This window comes from Apium graveolens, chromosome 9 (assembly GCF_009905375.1).
Source record: "Apium graveolens cultivar Ventura chromosome 9, ASM990537v1, whole genome shotgun sequence".
In the NCBI taxonomy this organism is placed as follows: domain Eukaryota; kingdom Viridiplantae; phylum Streptophyta; class Magnoliopsida; order Apiales; family Apiaceae; genus Apium; species Apium graveolens.
In genome coordinates this window covers 248,697,906-248,724,818 of record NC_133655.1, presented here as the reverse complement: position 1 = coordinate 248,724,818, position 26,913 = coordinate 248,697,906, and the positions used below count along the sequence as shown (strand labels likewise).

At 36.3% G+C, this 26,913-nt stretch overlaps 1 protein-coding gene and 1 non-coding gene across 2 annotated transcripts; both read right to left on the bottom strand.

Moving 5' to 3' along the window:
- Window positions 1–532: 532 nt before the first annotated feature.
- LOC141687233 (FAD synthetase 2, chloroplastic-like) lies at window positions 533–4,200 on the bottom strand. Its single transcript, XM_074492438.1, has 5 exons — window positions 3,852–4,200; window positions 2,377–2,418; window positions 1,843–1,989; window positions 1,166–1,341; window positions 533–1,069 (listed from the first exon to the last, which is right to left on the bottom strand). Exons 1-5 carry the CDS (start codon window positions 4,073–4,075, stop codon window positions 567–569), a joined length of 1,092 nt encoding a protein of 363 aa, XP_074348539.1. The 5' UTR covers window positions 4,076–4,200; the 3' UTR covers window positions 533–566.
- A 10,765-nt stretch (window positions 4,201–14,965) lies between these two features.
- On the bottom strand, window positions 14,966–15,072 carry LOC141688570 (small nucleolar RNA R71). The gene has a single exon (XR_012562004.1). It is a non-coding gene; the product is annotated as a small nucleolar RNA R71 (small nucleolar RNA).
- Between the last annotated feature and the right edge of the window lie 11,841 nt (window positions 15,073–26,913).

Sequence of the window (26,913 nt, the reverse complement as noted above, 5' to 3'; positions counted from 1 at the left end):
CTTATAGTCAGGAAAGAAATTATAGTTTTCCAAGGCTTTGATTAAATAATTTCTACAAGGTCGATGACCATAAAAACGAAGAAATTAGCAAATGTACCCGTTGATGAGCAAGTATATTCAAGGCCAGAAATTCACTTCATCTATTCTCCGCTACCAACAAACAAGGAAAACTAAACACCATAAGGTAAATAGAATATACATCAAGTGACGCACATCCATTTTGTACGGATTTTGTAACAAATTAACTTCTGTGATGGTGGTTAACCAGCACTTTTTTTATGTTTTCGAGTTCAAATCATGCATCAAGCACTTGAACTATGTAACTAGAAGTAGTACTGTAAGTTGACATGTGACTGCCAATCTGTTAATATGAAACCAGGAGGATACAACAAATGTAATAGGACAATCATAGAAATAGACAATGTAGCTCTAAATGTATGAACCTGAAATTTATAACTAACTGTAACTCCTGACAAATGAACCTATTGCTAGTTAAAGATGTACAGGTCATAATTTAGTGAACATTGAACAATATTAGAAGTAAAATACTTATATAATCACAAACTTTAGCCAAAAAAGTCAATACCCAAGAACCAAAAGCCTTGAGAGACTATATAATTACATGTTTCTATGTCATCCAATTCCAGATGAATATGTGTAGTATCGATAGTTACTCTGCACGGTGCAGAATTTTCGTCACTAATTACAACTAAGCAGTTCTCATACAAACCGTCTTTTGGTGGGAGGTTTAACAAACAACACTTTGAAGCTGATATCCTATTACTTTCCCTAGTAAACCTTTCCCCAGCATTACACATCAACATAAGACGATGTTGTCGACCCAATAACTCTGAGACATATTTTATCTCTCCCCTGCCAAGAGCATGACGAACCCGAGTAGATGAAACTTGACCTTGCTCCTTTGGATTATCAAAACCTATGGCTCTAGAGTCTTGTTTCTTGTCCATGACAGAGTTTATAATGTAAGCTTCCATGTTATACTCCTCGCACAATTTCACCAGATCTGATGCATCGCCAGAAGCTCTGTAACCAAATCTGTAGTTTTTTCCTGAATAATTATGATAAATATTTATATTATAAATCAATATTTAAGTATAGACGATAATAAACTTGAAATAAACAATAAAAATAATCTTATATGCACCAGCAACAACACCGCATACTCCGAGCTCCTTTGATAACTTTTCAACAAACTGACGAGGTGTAAGTGATCGAACTTTTGAAAAATCAAGCTCAAACTCAGTGGGGGTCACATCACCACAGTATGGTGCCCATGAAGAAAGGATCCGCTTACGATCACAATTAGCAACTATCGGAGCCCTGTTACAAGTAATTAACATAGTCATTTACGAATCCCATTCACCTTGACACAAAGAATTCAGCTGTAGAATGAAAATAAAGCAGTAACCATACTGTTTACATAAAATTGCAAATATATGAATTACAAATATATAATTGCCACACTGATCTGAATAAGAGTACAGTTAATTATATATATCCATGATCAAGACACATCTTGTGTGTATATTATATAAATAGTAACATCATTATGAACAGAAATTAAAGCAAAGCTGAATGTTGATTTCACTTCTTTTATGTAATCAAATTTTGGTATTATTGGCCCACTATCCAATACCATTAGATATTTAGATGTATTTTTTCCCCATAAACTTACGTCTTAAATCTTTTTATATTTCTTTTGGGGTTAGAGTGATTAGTTTAATCTTTTCAGGAAGAAGTCACTTTCCCAGAATTTTATTATGTTTTCTATTGATTCATAATAATTAGACAGCAAAACAGATGACATGCCAAGATTCGTACCTAGGCTCCCACCCAAGAACTTCAGCCATTCCAACAAATGATAGAAGAAACGGAATTCCGACTCTAGCTGCTTGTATTGCAAGCTCACGATGACCGATGTGAAGAGCTTCAAATTTTCCCAGAGCGACTATACCTCCTGGTACAACGAGAACGAATAAATCATAAAATTGGTCTAAGACAAAATAGTAAGACATATTATTAGAGAGACACCAATATATCCGAGTACTGAAACTTAATTATAGTAATAAGTGAATAAAATAAGATGTGGAATGCAATATCAATATTAATGAGGTAGCAGCAAACTTCTATTTTTATATTTACCTCTTAATATTTAATCAACATAATAATGCAGGTAGCAATATCCCAATTACCAGTTCGGATATGAAACTTAAGAAAATGAAAGGATGCGATGTGTAATATTTTGAATCAACAAGTGAGCAGTAACTTGATATAAATTCCATTGTAATTAGCTCAGCACAATACTAAAATGAAAGCAAAACGTCAGTAATATCGTAATAATAAACCTGCACGGCTGACAATCTTTCAGATGGAGGTTCGCCGTCATCTTCCTGTTCACTTCATAGATGAAAATAATCAGATAAATACACAAGCACTCACATTATCGAAAAGAGACAGCCAGATAAACAATATAAAAAATCTAATGCAACTGATTCATGCTACTGATAATAATAGTATAAATGAAATATATAATGTTAAGTGAATGTCTTATTTGATTTTGTTTGTACCATGTCTGTGATCAAGCAAAAACAATAGATCTTTCGTTATGTTTATTATGAGAAATTTTATGGTAGTTATAAGGCGCGTTTTGACTTTCTCTGTTCAAGTAATGGAAAGCCTTGTAAATACTTTAATTGGTGGAAGCCAGTCTGCAAAGATTCCCCCTTTTCTTCCCTGCAATTCCCGTCTAGGAAATCATGAAGACATAGTATAGTACCAAGATCTAGCATCTTGATTATTTCTATATACGATATACTATAGAGTATATTAGTTGTCGTATTTTCCAAGCCAGGTTATGCTTACTTTCTGTACGTACATAGTGTAACCCCTTCAAATTGAAGAAGCTAATAGAACCGATTTTCGGCTATAGACTCATCTCTTTGTATGGGTTACAATCCTTTATATTATAGACAATTGATGCAAGTAAGTCACCCTAAATTCTATCTTTATATTTGTTTAATTACATAATTCCTTATTGTTAATACATCTTTTTTGTAATGATCAATTATTCCTTCAAACAATTTCAAGATCAAAAATCTCACTCGGACTTCGAGAAATTTTTTACAATGCACACACTGACTGTAGCATTAGCATTATCATTTATTGAACCTAATAATCCCTAGAAAAAAACCAGTAATAAGAAATATGCTTGTAACTCCCACAAACACAATTCCTTATTCCTTCATACTAAAGAAGCTGACAGAACTGATGGTCGACTATTCAAAGTTATCTCTTTGTATGTGTTAAATTCATTATCTATGTATTCAATCTACAACAAGAAAACAACAATAACAAATTTATAAAATAAGAATATCTTATAACACACACTCAATCATTAAAAACGGAACTTTTCAATACATATACAAAGATAACACTATCTTTAAACACTATCGTATAACACACACACCCTCAGACCCACAAATTTCATCAAAACAAAACTTGTACAATCATGAAAAAATGGAACTTTAATACAATTAAGTTTGCATATACACACTCAAAACACACACACCAAAATTTCATCAAGACAGCACTTTTATCAGTCATAAAATAAGGAACTTTCTAAATAAAATAAAGAAAAAAGATTTATACACACAAGTTTCATCAACACAACACTTTTACAATCAAACTTTTCATTACAAACATACAGATAACACTGTCTTTAAAAACACACACAGCCACACAGAAATTATCATCAAGACAACACTTTTAAGAATGATGATAAAGAAAGAAGGGAAATTTATAATAATAAAATAAAGGAAGGAATTATATACCTTAAAGAATGGTTTAGAAGGGAAGTATTGATAAATGGTGATTTAGGTTGAATGCAACCAGCAACAAGGGGTCCTCTAAAATCAAGATTTGAAGATGAAAAATCATTCAATTTAAAATGAAGAAGATGGGTTTTAGTAGAAATAAAAGCAAGGCCAAGACTAAAAGCAGAGTGATTAGAGTGGTGTTGTAAATGGAGAGACATGCGACAACACCCACATAACATTGCCCTTTTTACCAATAAATCTCTCACCCCTGCTCTGCTACTAATGAATCTCTCCCGTGAAACAAGATGCTCATAGATTGGGAATAAAATATGGGGGCAAATGTTAAATATAGAAGATACGAAACTGATAAATTATCAAGACAGTGTTGTATTATACTAGTAAAAATGGTAATTATAAAATAGTCGGTGCAAAATTTTCATTCGCAGATGTAATCTATTTATAGTAAAATAAAGAGAACAAGTATTTAATACAATGTAATAATTTCTACACATATATGTTTAGCCTAACTATTACAACATTGACTAACTATATATTACAACACTCCCCTTTGATTAACTAAGTAATCTTTCTCTGAATTTTGTTGTAACAAATCATTGAGTCGATGCATTCTAATGTTAGGTCGTAATTTCCCAAATGTTGAATTCGGTAATGATTTCGTGAATAAATTTGCAACGTTGTCACATGATCGAATTTGTTGTACATCAACTTCACTATTTTTTTGAAGTTCATGAGTGTAGAAGAATTTATCTGAAACGTGTTTCGTCCTGTCTCTTTTGATATATCCTTCCTTGAATTGATCAATGCATGCAGTGTTGTTCTCAAACATGACTAGGACTTCTTGTGATGTCTGATAATTCACATGATTCTTGAATATTCTTGATAATAGACCGCAATCAAACACATTCTCTACTGGTTTAATGAATTGCAATAAGTTCCGAGTGATTTGTTGAGGTTGTGTCAATCCCAAACAATCTAACAACTATAATTACAGAAGGAGGGTTGAATGTAATTTGGTTTCTTTTCGATTTTAAGAACTTCTCACAAATATAATTCCAGAGATATATATTGATGACAACTCTATGATGCAAAAATGCACACAGCTGCTTACAAGTATGATAAACTTAGAACTAAGAAATTCTTAACAAATACAACTTTTTCTATTTCTCAGTTCTTGCTTACTTAATTTTCAACTTGCTACTCTTGGTTTATATATATCACCAAGTTACATTATAAAAATGCAAACTAATAAGACAAAAATGTCTTAGTCTAATTACATGTTGCTCCATTTCTCCATCCAACATCTTTGAATATCTTCAAGTTAGCATAAAAGTGGGAATGCTTATTTGTTCTCTAAAACCTGTTAATAGGCTGACACATTCCATTTGCATACAATCAACCCATGTGACTGTCAAGTTACTATCAACTGTTTTTTGAATTTGATCATTCGTTGAAACTCCGTTAGACCATCCGTTGAGATTTTGTTGAATCATCCGTTGAGAGTCTAGTTGATCATCTGTTGAAACTCTAGTTGATCATCCGTTGAAACCTTGTGGAACATCCGTTGAGAGTATCTTCATAGCAGTTAACTCTATTTCACTTATGCAAGATTACAAGGCATCTAATATTTACAATTAGCCAACCTATTTTGCATATCAATCTAGTAGTCAACACGACTTAGAATATGCTACAACTTCGAGTTTTCTAAGGCATTACATTATGCAGGAATGTGCTACCAAAACTTATTTAAACATAAGCTACTCTTTCAACGGATGACATAGTATATTATCCGTTGAAAGCTACAATTAAATTAATCAAATCTACTAAGGTGTTTTTGTAGCCTATCATCAAGTCCACAACATATTCCTAACAATCTCCCCCAATTTATGTCTACTAGAATTGTAGGCATAAATTTAGAGGGACTTGATGATAACAAAACACCTTTTTACATAGAGATTATTCAACAGTAGATAAAACTGATAAGTGCTGTAAATTTATTGAAAATTATACAGAAGAAAGTTCATAGAAATCTCACAAGCTATTTTTCAAGATGCTCCTCTAGTATGAGCAAATTAATCTTTAGTCCTTGAATGTCTAGTCTTCTTTCCCAGCCTTTCATTGTTCTCTTCAATCTGGTGTTGGAGTTGTCTGTAGAACTCAGATCATCTTCATTTGATTGATCCAACAACTTTTACATTTCCTTGAGAGCTTCATTGCTTGATATCTTTAGTTGATCATCTAATCTGAAGAATCTTCTTATGTTCTTTTTATCCTTGAACTCCATTAGCCAATATGGCCTCAAATGCACTATATCCCCAGTGTAAGGAATAGTTAAGACTCTTGGGAGTGCATTTGGGTCTCTCTGGCTTTGTCTTATTCTTTTAATCTGGTTGAGTATCTGCTTCTTGGCATCAATATTAAAGCCAAATTCTTGATTGAAGAGAAAATCTTCACTAAGACAGAGAAGCCTTCATTGAGAATCCTATGAGGAGGCCAAGTAATTTCCCTGCCACCCTTGTACTTGAACATCAATCTTTCTGGAAGTATTTTATAAGCATCAATAGCCCTTACTTCATCGAGCTCATCCAAGTAAAGATTGATGTCAGAGAACTCCTTAATGTCACAAATGAATAGTTGATCTCCTTTGTTGACTGTAGGTTTGGGCTTGAGTAAGGTTTTGGATTTGAATGGGACAAATTTGACTGGCTTGCTTGGTATGTTCTTTCTTCTCATGGAGGAGGTTGGAATTGGGAGATTAAGATCAGGAATTGGTAGGCTTTTCCAGTCTATTGGTTCATCTTTAGGAATTATTGGTTCACCATAAAAGTTCATCTCAGGATTGACCTTGAATTCAGCTTGCTCCATTATGGGCAAGGTTGATTGATTTGCAGTATTAGACTGGGTTGGCTTAGGTTCTTCTTCTTTTTATTCTTCTTCAAATTCCAGCTTCCTTTTGGATTTTTGCTTTCTATAACCCTTTCCTGCTTTGTGCTTTGGTTCTTCATTCTTTTCAGTTTCAGTTATTGTGGCAGGCTTCTGAATTTCTGTAGTGGTAGCAACCTTTTCAGCTTGATTCTTAGCTTCTAAGGCAGCCTGCCTTTTCTGATGCTTGAGTCTCAGTTTCTCTTCTTTCTTGGCTTCTGCAAATTGTTGATGTTCAGCCATCACACATATATTTTTTCCATGTCTGTAGACTTTTGCTATCTTTTTCTTTAAAACTGAAACTCTTGGATCTTTGATGTGAGTAATAAAATGACCAAACAATTTCTTTTCATCTGGCTGAGGAGTTGCATAGACTAGGTCCAAAGGATTCTTGATAGAATGTTTTGATGAATGTTTCTTGGGCTTCAAGATCACATTGGCCTTTGACTGTCTTCTAACAGAGGTTTGACCCTTCTCCATATTCCTCAAGCTCATTTCACTGATAGAAATTTGTCTCAATTGTGTGAAGTATTTCACAAATTTATCTTGCTTTGCAATTGGACCATAAACTTTTTCAATCTTCTCATCAATTTTCTTTATTTGTTCATTTAGTCTGAGCTCAGCTGTTGCAATATTGATCAAGTCAATACTATCTAGAACTGGTGGCTTAGAGAAAGTAATTGTTGGAACAATTACTTTGCTGACTTAAATTTTCACATCCTTCTCCCCCTCACTAGCTTGGACAATAGCATCTTTCTCCCCCTTTTTTATCAGCAAGTATAGCAGGGGTTGGAGTTTTAGCAGCAACTAGTTTCTGAAGAAGGAGTTTTTGATGAACTTGGTTGACATGAATCTCGGTAATTGAATTTTCCAGTGCTGTCAGCCTAGTGTTCATAGAGTCAATTTTGCTACTCAAGTCAGAATCCTTCCTGAGTTTTTGTTGAATGTCTTTCATAGTTGACTCTGAAAAATTATACTCCATTTTTCCATTGATATCTTTCATGACTTGCCCAATGGTAGTCTTGACTCTGTTTGAGAGATTGAATCTTGTGCAGTTGTAGAGATTCAAGATGGGCTTGGTGAAGACTTTTGGTGTTGGCATCTGTAGTGGCTTGAAGAGCTGTCTGAGTTTGATGGATAAGCTTGAAAATAGTTGATTTAAAATGATGGTCACTGCAGTCTTTGCTAAACATCCAGTCTGGAGTGGTTGTGCTTGAGCTAGGACCTGCATCTCCCCTATGTCCATGCTATCATCTTCCTCATTAGAAGCATCCCCAAGAGAATCACCAGAATCAAAGTCAATATCATCACCAGCTGTGGGTGGAAGAGAGTTAATTGCATCCTTGCCCCTTAGCATAGAAGTTGTTGTGTGCACCAAGTTTAATGCCCTCTCAGCAGCCTCATTGCCCTGTTCAGCTAGAATTTGATAAGTTGGAACAGGATGAGTAAATGCCTCAACTTCAAAAGAAACAGAGTCTAAAATAGCTTGATATTCTTGCTGAAATAGCTGCTTCTTTTCTGCTTCATTGACATCCATTAACTCACTAACAATGGGCTCTTCCCATTCATTATTTGTACCTGCATTTCTCTCATTATCTCTCTTTTGTTGCATCAAGGGATCCCCTTTGATTCTCACCCTCTCATCCTCACATTCACCATCTAAGGTGAGACTCCTCTCACTCACTTTTGCCATGCTGGAAGAAATAGCATGCATTTTATCACTTATTTCCTCTCCTTGTGCCTGAGAACAACTCAGTCTCTCACTCTGTTCACTCCCTTCCCTTAATCCTAATAGTGGTTGAACAACAACTAAGTCATCTGCACTTGTAACATTTATTGAAATTTCAAGTGGTGCAGAGACTTTCAACGGATGTTCTCATCCGTCGAAATAGTAGTTGAGAAATTCAATGGATAATTGATGTTAAACACATCCGTCGAGATACAATCACTAGTCAACGGATGAACAATATCCGTTGAGAGAGTAGAAATGAAAGGGTTTGGAGTATAAACTACTGTAGAATCTGTGGCTAGACTGGGTTACACACACCTCACTCTCCTTATTCTTAGGGTTTCTTTGATATTCACCCTGTCCCTCACCAATCTTACTTCCCTTCACACTCCCCTCTTTGGATTTAGTAGATTTTGAAACTAGTTTCTTTTGAGAGGAACTAGAGTGGGGTTTCTTAGACTTAGATTTTGAAATTTTTGGTTGTGTGACTTGGGTAGGCATCTGTTTGGTCATTGTCACAGATGTCATTGCCACAAAAGTTTGCAAATAAACTGGTGGTTGGGAAGTAGTAGAGACAGAAGTATTTACTTCACTTACCTGAGGTTCCTCCATGATTGACAAATAGATTAGGGGAACCTCACTGTGGTTATTTGCCCTGTTTAAATCAGCAATAACTCTCTTCTCTTGGACCAAACAATCAAGCTTGTTTGTTAGGTTCTCAATAGAGAGATCCTTAGAAACATATTTAGCTATCATCATAAAGAATCTAGCATAATAGATGTTCTTATTTCTCTTCTTAATGTCTACTAATTTGAAACCTAACTCATACATCACAGACTCACTAAAGTTATAGTTTTATCACTAAGTAGTATATATAGCATGTTAACAAGTGAGTATGTAACTGCATCAAAATTGCTTAACTTATCAGAAAATGCCTTAATGAAGAAATCACAAAGAAAGTTCCATTCTTTTCTAAGGCCCATCCTCCTAACCTCACCCAACTTGGAAGGATTAAGAGCTTGATTGAAATAAGCATGACACTGACATTTGTGTCTATGTGTAAGACTAGTGTATTGTTTTTAGGCAATTGTAAGCATGCTTGAATTGCATCACAGTTAATACTATGCTCATTACCTTTGAGAGTGAAGGAAATGGTTTTGTTTTTGGGGTTGTACACTGCTATAGTCTATATCTCCTCCACCCTCACAATAGATTACTGGTGATGCCAACATTTCATAACCCAGTTTGCAGCCTTGAATGAAGTCCATCATTTTGTGATAGGCCTCAGAAGCAGCAATACCCTTGTTCACCAGTGCTACAAAGTTGTTCTTTTCATAAACGAATCCAGATTGAGACATTATCTTGACTATAGGTGACATTGTTGTGAATGAAAACAGTTACAGAAAAGAGGGGTTTTGGTTTGGAGACGAAGAGAGAGTAGAAATTGCTTTGAGAAAGATAAAAGTAAAATAGAAAATGAAATGGGGCTTATATACTTTCTCAGAAATAAACAAGTAAAAATTAAAAGGTACAATAAAGTACCCAATGAAATTTTCCCAAAATAGCCGTTTAAAATAAATTAAACTGTAGAAATTCTAAAGGTTAACCATCGAGATATACTTACAGACTGTAATTCAATTCGACGGATAAGGAATATAATTAACGGCCATGATTAAAGCAATTCGACGGATGAAGGTTAAACAGATATCCGTCAAGATAAAAAGTACTTAGAATAATATTTGATTTTTCAACAGATAATAAAATTCAACGGATATTCATTTTAGACGGATAATGAACATCGGTCGAGATGTAAATTTTGACTTAGCCAAAATTTCATCTTTAACAAAAAACATCAAATTTGATTTTGGCTGCATTTCAAATTGCTTAGACATCAAAACAATTTAGAAATAATTAAGCATACCTAACTCACTTACCAACCTAGCAGAGGTGGACTCATCAAGTGGTTTGGTAGAGATGTCTGCAAGTTGCTTCTCACTTTAAACAAAATGAAGTTCCACAGTATCATTCATGACATGTTCTCGAATGAAGTGGTACTTGATGTCAATGTGCTTTATCCTTGAATGCTGCACAGGATTTTCAATAATAGCAATGACACTTGTGTTGTCACGGAAGATTGGAATCTTGTCCACTTGTAGACCATAATCCAATAATTGATTTTTCATCCATAAAATCTATGCACAGCAACTGCGAGCAGCAATATATTCAACCTCAGGTGTAGAAGTAGAGACTGAATTTTGTTCCTTACTAAACCAGGACACTAGTTTGTTTCCTAGAAATTGACAGGTTCATGTTGTACTTTTTCTATCTATTTTACAACATGCATAATCTGCATCTGAATAACCAATTAGATCAAAATCAAAATCTCTAGGATACTAAATGCCAAGTTTTGGTGTTCCTTTGAGATATCTGAAAATTCTCATATAGCTACTAAATAAGATTCTCTAGGATCAGCTTGAAATCTAGCACAAAGAAAAGTAGCAAACATTATATTGGCATACTAGCTTTTAAATATAAAAGTGAGCCAACCATGCCTCTATAAATTAAAATTTCCACAGACTTTTTAGTAGTGTTCAGTTCAAGTTTAGTGGCAGTGGCCATGGGAGTTTCTGCAGATGTGCAATCCATTAAGTTAAACTTCTTTAAAAGATCATAAATATATTTGGTTTGACTTATGAATATTCCATCACTAACTTTCTTAACTTGTAAACAAAGAAAGTAAGTTAGTTCTCCCATCATGCTCATTTCATACTTACTTTGCATCAATTTGGCAAACTTTTTACAAAGTTTCTCATCTGTAGAGCCAAATATGATATCATCTACATAAATCTGAACAAGTATGCTAGAGCCATTAACATTTCTAAAGAAAAGAGTTTTATCAACAGTACCTCTTGTGAAGTGATTTTCTAAGAGGAACTTTGACAAAGTATCATACCAGGCTCTAGGTGCTTGCTTCAAACCATACAGTTCTTTCAAAAGATAGTAGACATAATCATGAAAATTGAGGTCTTCAAAACCAGGAGGCTGACTGACATATACTTCCTCCTCCAAATCTCCATTCAGAAATGCACTTTTAACATCCATTTGATAGACTTTGAAATTGGCATGGATTGCATAGGCTAGAAAAATTCTGATGGCTTCAAGTCTTGCTACAGGAGCAAATGTTTCATCAAAATATATTCCTTCTTGTTGACAATAGCCCTTAGCAACCAATCTAGCTTTATTCCTGACTATTATGCCATTTTCATCTATCTTGTTTCTGAATACCCGTTTGGTGTTAATAGGATTTTTGCCTTTAGGTTTGAGTACCAGCTTCCAAACTTTATTCCTTTCAAATTGGTTTAGCTCTTCCTGCATAGCTAAAACCCAATCAGGATCCAACAAAGCTTCTTCTACCTTCTTTGGTTCTTCCTGAGATAGGAAGCTGTTGTATAGACATTCTTCTTGAGATGTTTTCCTAGTCTACACTCTTGAAGTTGCATTGTAACGCCCTCCAAATCTGGGGTCTAAATCTGGGGGTTACTTGATAATCTCCAATATAATACAAACCTGTATAGCAATTATGCAAACATATATCTAACCCTTTTAACATTTATCCAGGATCTTTTAAGGTTGAGGTATGAAAACAAGAACAAAACACTATCTTTATTACAAACCCAAATTTAACATCTCATAGAACTCTCTTTATTACAAACCATTATCTAAACAAGTTTTAAACTAAGTTCATTTTATTCTATACACACACCACATCTATCTATACTACACCTGCTCAGGTGGTTCAAAGCTCTCCTCTTTTATCAGGATTAGCACCTTTGGTGCTAGAGGGTCCCGCTGCTTGACACGCTTCTTTACCACGCAAGTCCAAATAGGTTACTTTTTCTTTCTTGACTGAAAAACAAAGTGAATAACAACAAAAAAGGTGAGCCATAATTTGCTCAACAAATCCACAATATATAAATAGTATTATAAGAAATCTAAATAAACCGGTAATCTGACTGTATCTGTAAAGATGTAACCCGGTAAGGAAATAACGAAGGCCATATCGGTGATTATCAATAAACTAGACTGGACATAATTTTGCACACATATCCTGCTGATTAGTCATGTTACGGTGCAGATCTATACCTCTATGTATAGATCCATTCGGTTACTCAGACTCTACGGCCCAAAACATGGATCCGGTTAATTCCCGGTCCACAGGATCACGTGTATACCTGATCCTCATCATCACCATCCAGTTCACAGATGAGCAACCGGAACAATCGGTATGCTTTGATGTATCCCAACATCAGAATATATCAGGATATATATAATATGTAATCTATTGGAATATTGTTAAGTGGCATTTATGTCCACTTAGAATGCTCTATAAAGGCTTGGATTGGTATTTTGTACTCAAGTTATTTGTGTTTTGGATGTGTTTTGTAGTGTTTTTGCATTTCAGGCTTATATCAGGAACTCAGGTGAATTGGCATTGATTTGATGCTAATTTGGTGTTAGGAAGGTGTCAAGAAGATTGTTCGTGAAAAGACCAACTCAAACCAGCAAGAAAATAAAAAGTAAAAGTTTTTCCAGAGAGTCAGCACGCCCGCGCTGTAGTAGTGCGCGGCCGCGCCAGGAGTGCAGAGATGCAGCGTGCCCGCGCTGGTGAAGCGCGCGGCCGCGCCAGGTCGGGTTTCAAGAATCCTGATTCGACTACAATTTTGATCAGCTGGACTTCTACTATGCATGGGCTGCTATATAAACATAACTTAGGGTCGTTTTTCATAACAAGACGCACCATAGAGCAAGGAGAAGGAGTAAGAAGACCGAAGAACACAATTCAACCAAGGAGAAGAAGATCTAATTTATTCTTGTGATTCTTTGTTTTAAGTTGTAATTTTGGATGCTAGTTTTCTTGCTTGTGAACCTATACTCTAGTTTCATACTTGGTTTATTATTTATTCAGTATAAAGACTACGTTTATTATACCATGCTTTAATCGGAACCCATATTGATGATGAGTCTGATTATGGGCCAATCGTTATCGTGGGGATTTGGCGGATTTATTTATGAATTTCTTTAGTTAATTTGTTTCGATGCCTTAGTGTGTGGTGATTGTATGATATCCTTTCATTGGTTGTGCTTATTCGTTTTATGAGCGTCGCAAACTTATAAGATAACGTGTTATTCTCTAATGAAGCGAAAGTGAATTTAGGGGTTTAGAACTTGCCATGCTAGCATAGGTTCATGTATTTGTTATACATGATTTGTAGGTAATTTTAACCATCTTACTTGCCCTATGTAATCATGATAGATAACTTGTGCATTAAACCGTTATGTTATCAAATTCTATAGACATATAGGGTCTCAATATAATTGGTGTCTATTCAGCTTCTATCTCTTTTGTGGATGTCTGGTAGTATGGTATTCGTACAACAAAAGTAGGCGTTTATCAGTTTCGTGTTATCTAATTAGTGTCATCACCATTGCATGCTAAGGTTAAGAATGAAAAGGCTATTGAATGAAGTATTTTATGAAGTTAGAATCCCATGTTTGTGTCATATAGTATTCAACACTCTTTAATTCTCTTAGTTAATATTCTTTAGTGTAATCTCTTAGTTAATTGTAGTTATAAAAAACCTCAATTTGTTATTTGTCTTATTATTGGATAATAACCATATCATTGTTGCATAAATATATTGATTAAAATTAACTCAACTAGTCTTTGTGGGAACGAACTAGAATTAATTCTATATTACTTGCGAACGTGTATACTTGCGTGAATTTTAGCGTGTGTTCTAGCACTAACAAGTTTTTGGCGCCGCTGCCGGGGACTCGTGGTTAATTTTTAGTTTATGTGTTTGTCATCATTGGTCGTTAAAGTTTAGTGACTCGGACATTATTACTTACTTAATTCCTTGTCGTGTTTCAGGTATTCTAGCGAGCGTGTATGCATACGCATTCTCGGTCTCGTAAGAGAGCACTGGATCAAGCTGAGGAAAAAGTTGTAGTAGAGGAGAAAGTTGAAGAAGAGATCTTAGTTGAGAAGGAAGAAGAGGTACTTATTGCAATGGGTGAACCAAAAATAAATCTGAAGGCTTTGATGGACTACTCTCAACCAAAGATCAATGATATTCAGTCTAGCATTGTTCGACCAGCTATCTCGGCTAATACCTTTGAGATCAAGTCGAGCATGATTCAGATGATACAGAACTCAGTTCAGTTTAGGGGTTCTCCGGTAGAAGACCCCAATATGCACATTAGATATTTCATCGAGATATGCGACACTTTCAAGTTCAATGGAGTTTCTGAAGATGCTATTAAGTTGAGGCTTTTCCCATTCTCTCTGCAGGATAAAGCGAAGTGTTGGTTACATTCTCTACCACCAGGGTCTATCACCAAATGGGAGGATCTTGCTCAAAAGTTCTTAACTAAATTATTTCCTATGGCGAAGACTGCTGCAATCAGAAATGCACTTACTCAATTTGCTCAGCAATCTGGAGAATCTTTATGTGAGGCTTGGGATCGCTATAAGGAGATGCTTAGAAAGTGTCCTCGCCATGGGATGCCTGACTGTATGATCTTTAAGTGCTTCTACAATGGTTTGAGTGCTACTTCTAGACCCATGCTTGATGCAGCATCAGGAGGAGACCCGTGGGCTAAAAGCTACGATGAAGCATATGAATTTATTGAACAGATGGCTGCAAATGAATATCAGAATCCTACTCAGAGACTATCTCAGGGCAAGGTAGAAGAAATTCTGGAATTAGATGCAGCTACTGCTATAGCTGCTCAACTAAAAGCTTTGATGATGAAGGTGGATTCTTTGGCTAATTATGTAGTTATTCAGATCACTAGTGTCTGTGAGCTTTGTGCTGGTGCCCATGAGATGGAACATTGTGCTATTTCTAGTGAATCAGCTCAGTTCGTGGACAACTTTCAGAGGTCGCAACAACCTGTGTCAGCCACCTATCATCCTAATAACCGCAATCATCCTAACTTCAGTTGGAGCAATTCTCAGAATGCGGTTCAACAACCTTATCAGCAGTATCCAGCAAAGCAGTACAACCCCCTGGTTTTTAGCAACCACAATATGCACCAAGGAAATAACTCCAGCTGCAACAGTCTAATGAAAAATCTGAATTGGAGGAGTTGAGGCTCATGTGCAAGAGCCAAGCGGTTTCTATCAAGACCTTGGAAAATCAAATTGGACAAATTACCAATGCCTTGCTAAATCGTCAACCTGGTACACTCCCTAGTGACACTGAAGTGCCAGGAAAGAGGGAAGCTAAGGAGCAGGTGAAGGCAATTACATTGAGGTCTGGGAAGGTTGCAAATCCCGAAAAATCTCAATTTTTGGAAGAAGAAGCTGTGGCTGAAGAAGTGCAGAAGGAAGCAAAAGTGGAATCAAGGAAGACTACTGTTGAACACACTCCTCCTGAGGGTAATACAGGGGAGAAACAGATCTATCATCCACCTCCTTTTCCTAAGAGACTGCAAAAGAAAAAGCTGGATAAGCAGTTTGAAAAGTTTCTAGAGGTGTTCAAGAAACTTCATATCAACATACCTTTCGCTGAAGCTCTTGAACAGATGTCTAGTTATGCGAAGTTTATGAAAGGTATTCTCTCTCAGAAGGTATTCTATTACATACCCACGTGACATTGTGGAGGATGTTTTGGTCAAGGTTGATAAACTCATCTTTCCTGCTGATTTTATAATTCTTGATTTTGAGGAGGATAAGAAGATTCCCATAATCTTGGGAAGACCTTTCTTGGCTACTAGTCGAACCTTGATAGATGTGCAGAAGGGTGAGCTCACCATGCGAGTGCTGGATCAGGATGTAACTTTTAATGTGTTCAATGCCTTAAAATTCCCAACAGAAAATGAGGAGTGCTTAAAGGTGGAGTTGGTCGTGTAACGCCCCCAAATCCGGGGTTAGATGATTTCGTCATCACTATGAAATCTCAATCCAAATTAACCTGTTTAATCAATAAATAAATGTCAGCGGAAGATATTTATCATTTATGACCCCAAACTAATCCAAGATCTTTTAAGGTTACAGTTCTAGAAACAAGATATCCAAATTCCATAAATAATTTTTCACTTTCCTTTTAAAACTCTTTTCAATAAATTCCAACTCAAAACTAAACTCACTAGTATAACTTCGAAATAAAGTATACTAGGCCCAAATAAAATATACAACTATAATATAGTATAATATAAACAACTTTACACAAAAAAACTTACATTAATTCGCAAACCCTGGACCAACCACCTTCCAAAAGCTTCTTCTTTGCTTCCTTGAATTATGCAGCTAAACAGCGCAAGCTAATCCTCACTGGAGGTTAAATTTGAAAACGGGAAAGTATGAGCGAAAGAAATGCTCAGCAAGATCATTATGGCATATATAGGGTCTTTTGATATAAAACCGACAGCTGCATTAGAGCAGAACATTTAAAATCACAATTGCTGAATCATAAAATTTTAGTTGAGGAATCCCAGAATTGATTCCTTAATTGTATTCAAAATCATCTTGATATTTTTGAGCGAAATGCTTCAGCAATACTTTGAATCTTGACGAGAATAAAGCTCGTAAAACAGTGTTTATGGAAATATCATAAACAACAATAACAAGAAACAATGATTATGGATTGAATCATAAACTTTACTCAAAATCGAACTCTTGAATTTAATACTTATTTTGCTGTCATATCAAATTAGATATCAATACGAACTTTGATGCTCACAACATTCCATACTGAAGTCAACATCAATCATCTATACTAATACCACCTTTGATATTTAACAACAACGTAAGTATCAGCATAAATCAGAACTGAATCAAAACCGCATTTCACCGTTAATCCAAAGCAGAACAGTTGATAAATCATTTATTCTATGAATATCAATATGATATGATAAATTTGATTATGATCATTCTCCGACGGACGTACTATCATAAGCTGATCAGCCCGTGTGATATCACAAGGTCATGATTCGTAGGAACGTGACCCCAAAAACACGAGTACTCAAACAAAAGGCAGTATACCTGCCTGTGGCAAAAAAATTATGTCATAATATTCCATATGACACTTAGAAATAGCCCTCTGCTGGACCGTCCGTCCCGGTCACTTACGCAGTTATGATCCAATCTTAAAACCTTTTATTGATAAGGGGTCATAATAATTGACACCCAAAATAATTTTATTCCCCTATTTACTTGGGTAGGAATACTCGCAACAAAATCATTTTTCTCAAAATCCAAAACATTTATAAATTCGCTAATTGGATAAGTAAAACATTTGCCTATTCTGAACATAGAATAGCATATGAGTATTTGCCTAAATAGAATTATTTAATTCAGCGATATGTAAAACATATATCTATTTTGAACTGAGAATAGGGAAAATAATACTTGTAAAATAGGATTCAAAATAAATATCACTTGAACAATAAGTGATGATAGGGATACTTGTCGTTGGGTTTTAGTAGTTAGTCACACTCGCAAATACGCATCAATTCTGACATTCTGTCTCAAAACATCACCGTCTTTCTTTTCAACACTTTACTGATATGCTGCTCCTGCGATTGCTAGAAGCCAGTTATCAAATATAATTCCATCTCATTCTTTATCCAATGTCTTGTCCCGATCAACTCGAGAGATCCGCATCTATAATTAAAACATAATACTTTAATCGTCTAATTGATAATCACTCGACGAACTGCGCGTCAAAACCCTATCGTCTACCCATACGATAGCACACACATAATTATGACAGTCAAACACAAGTCTCTTGACCCACATATGCACGTAATTCACATAACATATAAACACATAACTCACGTATCACATAATTTATATCATACATAAGTCGGTTCGTCAAAAGGTTCGACTCGATATGTTTAAAACTGAAATCGGGCCAAAAATATGATTTATCGATCAATAATTGATTCAGAATGATTCGTAAAACAAATGACCTTTCGAAACAAAAGGATTTGGGTCTCGAAAGTATTTTTAATGAAAGCGGAATATTTTTCTGAGTCTAGAGGCGTTCGTTTCGTATTAAACGAACGAACGGTTGATTTAATATGAATTTTTGAACATTTTTCGGAATTAAAACGGTTTCCAAATCATTTAATAATTAAATAATAGGGCTCGAACACCCGAAAATAATTTTATAAGAATTATCGAGCCTGGAAAATAATTTAAAATAATATTTTAAGGCTCGCAACTATTTTTCAGAATTTTTAAATCAATTTTAAATAATTAAATCTAATTATTAAATCAATTAAAATTAATTAATAGCTAATTAAATTAATTAATCAATTAATATTTAAATTAATTGACTAATTAAATAATTAATTATCAACTAAAATTAATTAACTAAATAATTTGGATTTATTTTTGAATTAAAATAAATTTTCAGAATTAAAATAATAATTTTCAAAATAAAAATGATTTTTTTAAATTAAAAATAGGATTTTGAATTATTTAAAAACTGAAATTCTGGAAACAGGATTTGAATTAGGGTTAGAGTTTAGGCGGATCGAACTCGGGTTTATAATAAGAAAAACGGGTCGGGTAGCGGGTCACGAAGAACACCCGCCGGAACCCGCCGCTTCTCCAAATTCCGGTCCGGAATTTAATTTCTGGCGACGCTCCGTTGAGCCCCAAAACAACACATCCTGCTTCGATTTTCAGTCCATATCGATTCTACAACATTACCACAATTCAGAAACGACATCGACAACAACAAACAACCGTCGAGTCCTTAGTTCCGGCCAACCCGCCATTAAAACCGGTCAAAACCGAGCTTTACCGGCTACTTCAAATCGGACACAATAAATTTCATCAAAAATACCATTAAACTCAGAGAAAGACGATCTATAATTCTGCATAACCCAAATCAATGAACAAATAACAATCAAGAAACCCCCAAATTCGGGTATAAACCCTAAATTACGAAATTACTAAATTACCCATCGTTTGAATGATTTAATGGCATAAACAGATAGAGTATGAAAATCTGAACATTTTGGTTACTCATACTTCAAATTCTGAAATATGCATCACCCTCAAATTTGGGTTTGATTCTCAGAACTCTTCAAGAACACCAAGAACACATATTCAAATAATTTTCAGAAAATCAAACCTTAATTACTGCATGATATTGAACTCTATTTTTTGAAGTATAATATATGAAATTGACCAGAAAAACATGCTCTACAACATGAAAGTATCAAAACACTAAAATAATCACGTCTGTAAAAATTCATATTTATTCACTAAATAATTCGAATTTAAATAATTAAATAAGAAAATAACCTTGATTTCTAGGCAAAACCTGATGATTGATTCAGAAAGAGGATTTCGAGAGCTTCGTTTTGATATGCTGCATGCCCGAATCGGAGTTCGATAACGCATTCGTTTGTACGATTGATTCTCAGGAACTTATCGGTTTCTAGGGTTTTTCTTTGTATTTACGGTATTTTAACTGGTTGCAAATAAATAAACGGAATAAATGAAATAAGAAATAAGCCATTTATATATATAGAATATTTGATCGTTTTGGATCGTTAAATTAGTTGTTTAGCCGCTAAGTAACTACAAAATGATCCAAAAATAGATTACTTAGTTCTAAGTAACTATAAAAATGATACAATTTAATACCAGAATTGGATAATCATCAAAACCGAGCTTTTCATAAAATACCATATACGAAAATAATGTAAAAATATCTCGTCTTTCGAGAATACGGGTTTTATTGATTTATCGAAATAACTATCGTATCGAAAATCTCGCGTCGGGCCGCGCACGAGTCAAACCGTAATCCGGATCGAAAAAGTCAAAACACGGAAAATGTCCGGAATTACCAGATTAGGTTAGGAAGGAGTTTTCGGAAGAGTTTCAGGTTGTGAAACGCAAAAACAATTGAAGTTGGACGGTTTCCGGGTTTATAAAATAATTTTTGTAATTACTCAGAAAATAATTAATAAATACATAAATCATTATAAAATCATCTAACAGTCCAAAAATTACCAAAAAATCACAATTATCTATATTTTATTCTGGACATATAAAAAATAAAATACTCAAAGAATATCACATATAAACACCCAAACATCAATTCCAATTATCAGCTAATTCACCAAAATTCACATAAAAATCACATAATAATTCCAAATAATTATAATAATAATATTTGAAAATATGGGATATTACAGGTCGATTCTGTGGTTACTTCGGAACTTGATCAATTGCTAAGGTCTGATGCCTTAGAAAAGGCCTTGTTGGGGAATTCCGATAGTGAAGATGATGAGGGTGATGGGCAGTTGCAATATTTGAATGCATCTCCCTAGAAGCGGAAGATAGATATGCATTTTGAATCTCTTGGAATGGAAGAGCTGAACAAATCTCCAAAGCGCCTCAAGCCATCTATTGAGGAAACTGCTACCCTTGAGCTTAAACCATTGCCTGAACACTTAAGGTATACTTTTTTTGGTGATGCATCTATTTGCCTGTGATTATTGCATCTGACCTTTCAGGTAGTGATGAGGAAAAACTCTTAAGAATTCTGAGAGGGTTCAAATCGACAATAGGATGGACTATAGCAGATATCAAGGGAATCATCCCTTCTTATTGCATGCATACAATTATGCTAGAGGAAGATAGTAAGCTAATTGTTGAGCAACAAAGAAGGCTTAATCCAATCATGAAGGAAGTTGTGAAAAAGGAAATTCTCAAGTGGCTCGATGCAGGGATCATCTATCCTATCTCTGACAGTTCTTTGGTAAGTCCAGTTCAGTGTGTGCCAATAAAAGGAGGTATCATCGTTGTTGCTAATGAAAAGAATGAGCTCATTCCTACTCGAACAATAACGGGGTGGAGAGTTTGCATGGACTACAGAAAGCTGAACAAGGCCACGAGAAAGGATCACTTCCCTCTGCCTTTTATTAATCAAATGCTTGACATGTTGGCTGGGCATGAGTACTACTGTCTTCTGGATGGCTATTCGGGCTATAATCAGATTTGCATCACTCCAGAGGATCAGGAAAATACTACTTTCACTTGTCCATTTGGTACGTTCGCCTTCAGAAGAGTTTCCTTTGGGTTGTGTGGAGCACCTGCCACATTTTGGAGATGCATGATGGCTATATTATCTGACATGATTGGTCAGAATATGGAGGTGTTCATGGACGACTTCTCTGTGTTTGGCGATTCATTTGATGAGTGCTTGCAAAATCTCGGCGCAGTTCTTAAAAGGTGTGTTGAGACCAATCTAGTTCTCAATTGGGAGAAATGTCACTTTATGGTGCGACGGTGCATTATTCTTGGTGCGGATTGATGTATTTCAGTTAAAAGACCCGAAGTAGCAAAGCCCTGTGTAAAAATAACACTTGACACAAGGTCTATAGTAAGGGTCTTGAGGTGGACAAAGCCAAGGTGGGGGTCATTGAAAATCTTCCTCCACCAATTTCTATTAAAGGAGTTCGCAGCTTTCTTGGTCATGCGGGTTTCTATAGGCGGTTCATCAAGGACTTCTCTAAAATTTCTAAACCCTTGTGCAATCTTCTGGAAAAGGATGTCCCGTTCAAGTTTGATTATGAGTGCCTAGCTGTTTTTGAGTTCTTGAAGAAGAGTTTGATCATGGCACCGGTCATAACTGCACCTGATTGAAATGAACCTTTCGAGATGATGTGCGATGCAAGTGACTATGTAGTTTGAGCAGTTCTTGGGCAGAGAAAGAACATCATATTTCATGTGGTCTACTATGCTAGTAAGACCCTAAATGGTGCTCAACTGAATTATACTACTACTGACTTTTGGCCATTGTCTATGGTTTTGAGAAGTTTCGATCTTATTTGCTTGGGATGAAGGTGACAGTTTTCACCGATCATGCTGTAATTTTATATCTCGTCTCGAAGAAGGACTCGAAACCTAGATTGATTAGATGGGTTCTTTTGCTTCAGGAATTTGAATTAGAGATCAAGGACATAAAGGGTACTGAGAATCAAGTCGCTGATCATCTCTCTCGTTTGGAAGACCCAAGTGCAACTTCACACGATAAGACATTGATAAATGAGTCTTTTCCCGATGAGCAGCTGTATGGGGCACAAGAGGAAGAACCTTGGTTTGCAGACATTGTGAACTACCTTGTAAGTAATATCATGCCTCCAGACTTGTCGTATGCTTAAAGGAAGAAGTTTATTCATGAAGTGAAGTGGTACAGGTGGGATGAACCATATTTGTTTAGACAAGGAGTTGACCAAATCATCAGGAGTAGTATTCCGTACAGTGAAATGGGGGCATTTGGCGAGACTGTCATTCGACTGTTTATGGAGGCCACTATGGTGGAGAAAAGACAACAGCTCGTGTCATTCAAGCGGGATTCTTCTGGCCAACATTGTTTAAGGATGCGCATCACTTTGTTTTAAAGTGTGATCGATGCCAGCATGTGGGTAATATGTCCAAGAGGGATGAGATGCCTCTTAATGTGCTTCTCGAGGTTGAAGTCTTCGATGTTTGGGGAATCGACTTCATGGGGCCGTTTGTCTCATCTTTCAAAAATCAGTATATCTTGTTGGCGGTCGATTATGTGTCAAAATGGGTTGAAGTCAAGGCTTTGCCGACAAATGATGTGAAGGTAGTGCTTAATTTTTTTCATAAGCAGATATTCACATGATTTGGCACTCCAAGAGTCATAATCAGTGACGAGGGATTGCATTTTTGTAATCGCAAGTTCACTGCTATGATGAAGAGGTATAATGTGAATCATCACATTGCTACAGCCTACCATCCTCAAACTAATGGTCAAGCTGAGGTGTCTAACAGAGAGATCAAGCGTATTTTAGAGAAAGTGGTGTGTCCATCAAGGAAAGATTGGTCTTTGAAGCTAGATGAAGCTGTTTGGGCATATAGAACAACTTACAAGACTCCGTTGGGAATATCGTCGTTTCAATTGGTTTATGGTAAGGGGTGTCATTTTCCTATGGAACTTGAGCATAAAGCATATTGGGCTTTGAAGAAGTTAAAACTTCATTTGGATGCAGCTGGTAAGAAAAGAATGCTTCAATTGAATGAACTCGATGAATTTCGGCTTCAAGCGTATGAAAACAACAAAATGTACAAGGAGAAAGTCAAGAGGTGGCACGACAGAGGTCTGGTGCTTAAATCATTTGTGCCGGGGCAGCAAGTTCTTTTATTCAACTCTCGTCTCCGTCTTTTTCCTGGAAAATTGAAGTCAAGGTGGTCAGGACTTTCATAATCAAAATTGTGTTTCCGCATAAAGCTGTGGAGATTTTTGAGAACGATCCAGGCCAAGCGTTCAAAGTGAATGGACAGAGGTTGAAGCACTACTATGGGGATATGGTAAACCGTGAGGTGGTTAGTGTCGTTCTATTGTCAACTTGATCTCGAAATTCTACGTCAAGCTAATGACGTAAACCAAGCGCTTCTTGGGAGGAAACCCAAGTTTGTTGTACATTAGCAGATAGAGGAAGAAGGAAGAAAGGAAAAAAAATCAGAAAAATAGAAAAATTCAGTGCCAACTTCAGTAGCACGGCGCGCCTGCGCTGTGAAGCGGGGCGACCGCGCTGATTTGACAGAAACTGCGCGTGCCCGCGCTGCCTGACGGAGCGGTCGTGCTGGATTGGCAGAAGCACGGTGCGCCCGCGCTGAGGTAGCACGCAGCCGCACCGGGTCGCTGATTCTAAAAAAAATATAAAACAGAAATTCGGGAATTTGAACGGTTTCACGGTGGTTAGGGGATTGATGGTGGATTATAGTGCTGAGGCTATTCATCGGGAGATTGAGCAGCCCGAGAGGAGGGAGGAGCAGGAGAACTGGAACGAGAAGACTCCAGAGGAGTTTGACTTGGATTTGATTGTTGCTACCATGTGTATGCCTGAGACTCATTGAAAGTTCAAGAAAGGCACAAATGAGTATATCATGTTCCCTGCTTCGTGCATGAACAGGTTTGCATGTGTATTAAATTCTTTTATTTGTGCTAACATCATGCCATCTTCTCATGTGCATGAGATTACTGTGGAGCATGCACGTTTATTGTGGGGCATTCTTCAGGGAGACTATGTGGATCTTGGGATGGTTATCCATCAGGGTATTCTGAGGTTCTTACGAGGGAGTACTATAGGTTCAATACCCTATGCGTCCATTGTGACGAAGTTGTGTGTGGCGGTTGGCGTTCATTGGCCTGCACATGAGCAGCTGCAGCTCCCGAGTGCCCCGATTGATACTTCAACACTGTTGAACATGGTATGGTGGGAAGCCTGATCCTAAGGGGATTGAATATTCTTATGACCATCTATCAGGTGGAAGGCCAGTTCCTCAGGCATATGCTGGTGGCACGGCACAGGCGAGCAAGGCAGCTTGGAGAGCTGAGTTGGGGGAAACCGGTCCTTCGGGATCGCAGCAGCAGCAGCAGCAACAGGAGGAAGCACAGGGCAGTGTTGGTTTGAGTACGACGCAGTATAAGCGTTTAGCTAGGAGGGTTGGATGCGATGCATGACATCCATAGTCGCTTTGAACAGGATCTCACCCAGGCATTGGGGACTGCATTCAGAGCCACATGAGTTGACATCCAATGGCCATTATTCGGTGAGGACTCTGTGTATCCACCTTCAGACACTCCTGACACTCCACCCCTTATCGGGTGATAACCCTGATTTTGATTAGGTATGCCTGATTCCTTGTTATTACCTTCACTGAGGACAATGAATATTTTAAGTTTAGGGGCAGTAGTTAAGGATTATATGTTATGTGTGAGTCGCATATAGTTTTCATATTCATGCTAGTTTAGTTCTTATAGTTGTATATTTTCCATGTAGTAGTTTTTTTTATTTTTGTTATTTTTATTTTAGTTTCATGCATTTGCATAATAACATGATCCCTTAGATGATTTTGCCAATTAATTTGTGCTATTGATGCTAGTGTAGTGATGTCGTATTTAGTGTTGTTAAGTCTTATTGAGTTGATTTGCATACTAGAGACAATTGTATTTCACTAAGTCTTATAGGTTGCTTGAGTGATTGATCATGGTTATGGTTTATTTGTTTGTCGAAGTTTAATCGCTTGTTTATATTTAGAATATAGGATATTTTCTTAATGAAAAAATAACATGGAAATTTAAAAATTGGAGAAAATTGGATTTCATTGCTAGTTGTGTCTATGTGTCAAATGGCTAATAGCCGGCTCATTTTATATGAGTAGTCCAGGGTTGGACGAGATGGAGCGAAACACACTCGTTCAGAAATTTATGGAAAAATAGAAAAAAAGAGAAAAACGAGTATGTGTTTATGCATAATTGATCACGAGTGGGCTCTTTAATACTCGAGTTATTAAATTCTTAGGGGACTTTGTGCCTAGTGACCTAAGGCTTTTTATAGTCAGGGATCCACTAACCTAACGCTCGCTACATGGGTATTATTGTATAAGACTTTTGTGGACCTCACTCATTACACGGTCAAATAAACATATTTTTGTTGTTTTTGTATTGTGAATAAAAGCGTGAATCCATGTAAAACTCTAATATAAAAGTTGAAGTGTTATAAGTTATTTTGAGTTTAGCTTTTATTCTATTTATAACCTTGTGATTGCTTTGATGAGTAGTGAGTCATGATTATTGATCTAGTTGCGGTAGTATATCTGTAAGCATTTGCACACACGCATGTTTCTGGATTGTAAGTTGAGTTTTGAGGCTTGGTTGATCTTTATGTGAATAACTGCATTTGTTGAGATGTTGCTTGTTGGTTGGTTAAGTTATTCTATGGGGATCGTTGCATTCATATAGTTTGCATTCCTGCATTTTTATTTCTTGTTCTTTGAGTTTATTTATGCTTGAGGACAAGCATCGGTTCAAGTTTGGGGGTGTGTTTAGGCATTTATGTCCACTTAGAATGCTCTATAAAGGATTGGATTGGTGTTTTGTACTCAAGTTATTTGTGTTTTTGATGTGTTTTGTAGTGTTTTTACATTTCAGGCTTATATCAGGAACTCAGGTGAATTAGCATTGATTTGATGCTAATTTGGTGTTAGGAAGGTGTCAAGAAGATTGCTCATGAAAAGACCAACTCAAACTAGCAAGAAAATAAAAAGTAGAAGTTTTTCCAGAGAGTCAGCGCACCCACGCTGTAGTAGCGCGCGGCCGCGCCAAGAGTACAGAGATGCAGCGCGCCCGCGCTGGTGAAAAGCGCGACCGCGCCAGGTCGGGTTTCAAGAATCCTAATTCGACTACAATTTTGATCAACTGGACTTCTACTATGTATGGGCTGCTATATAAACATAATTTAGGGTCATTTTTCATAACAAGACGCACCAGAGAGCAATGAGAAGGAGTAAGAAGACCGAAGAACACAACTCAACCAAGACGAAGAAGATCTAGTTTATTCTTG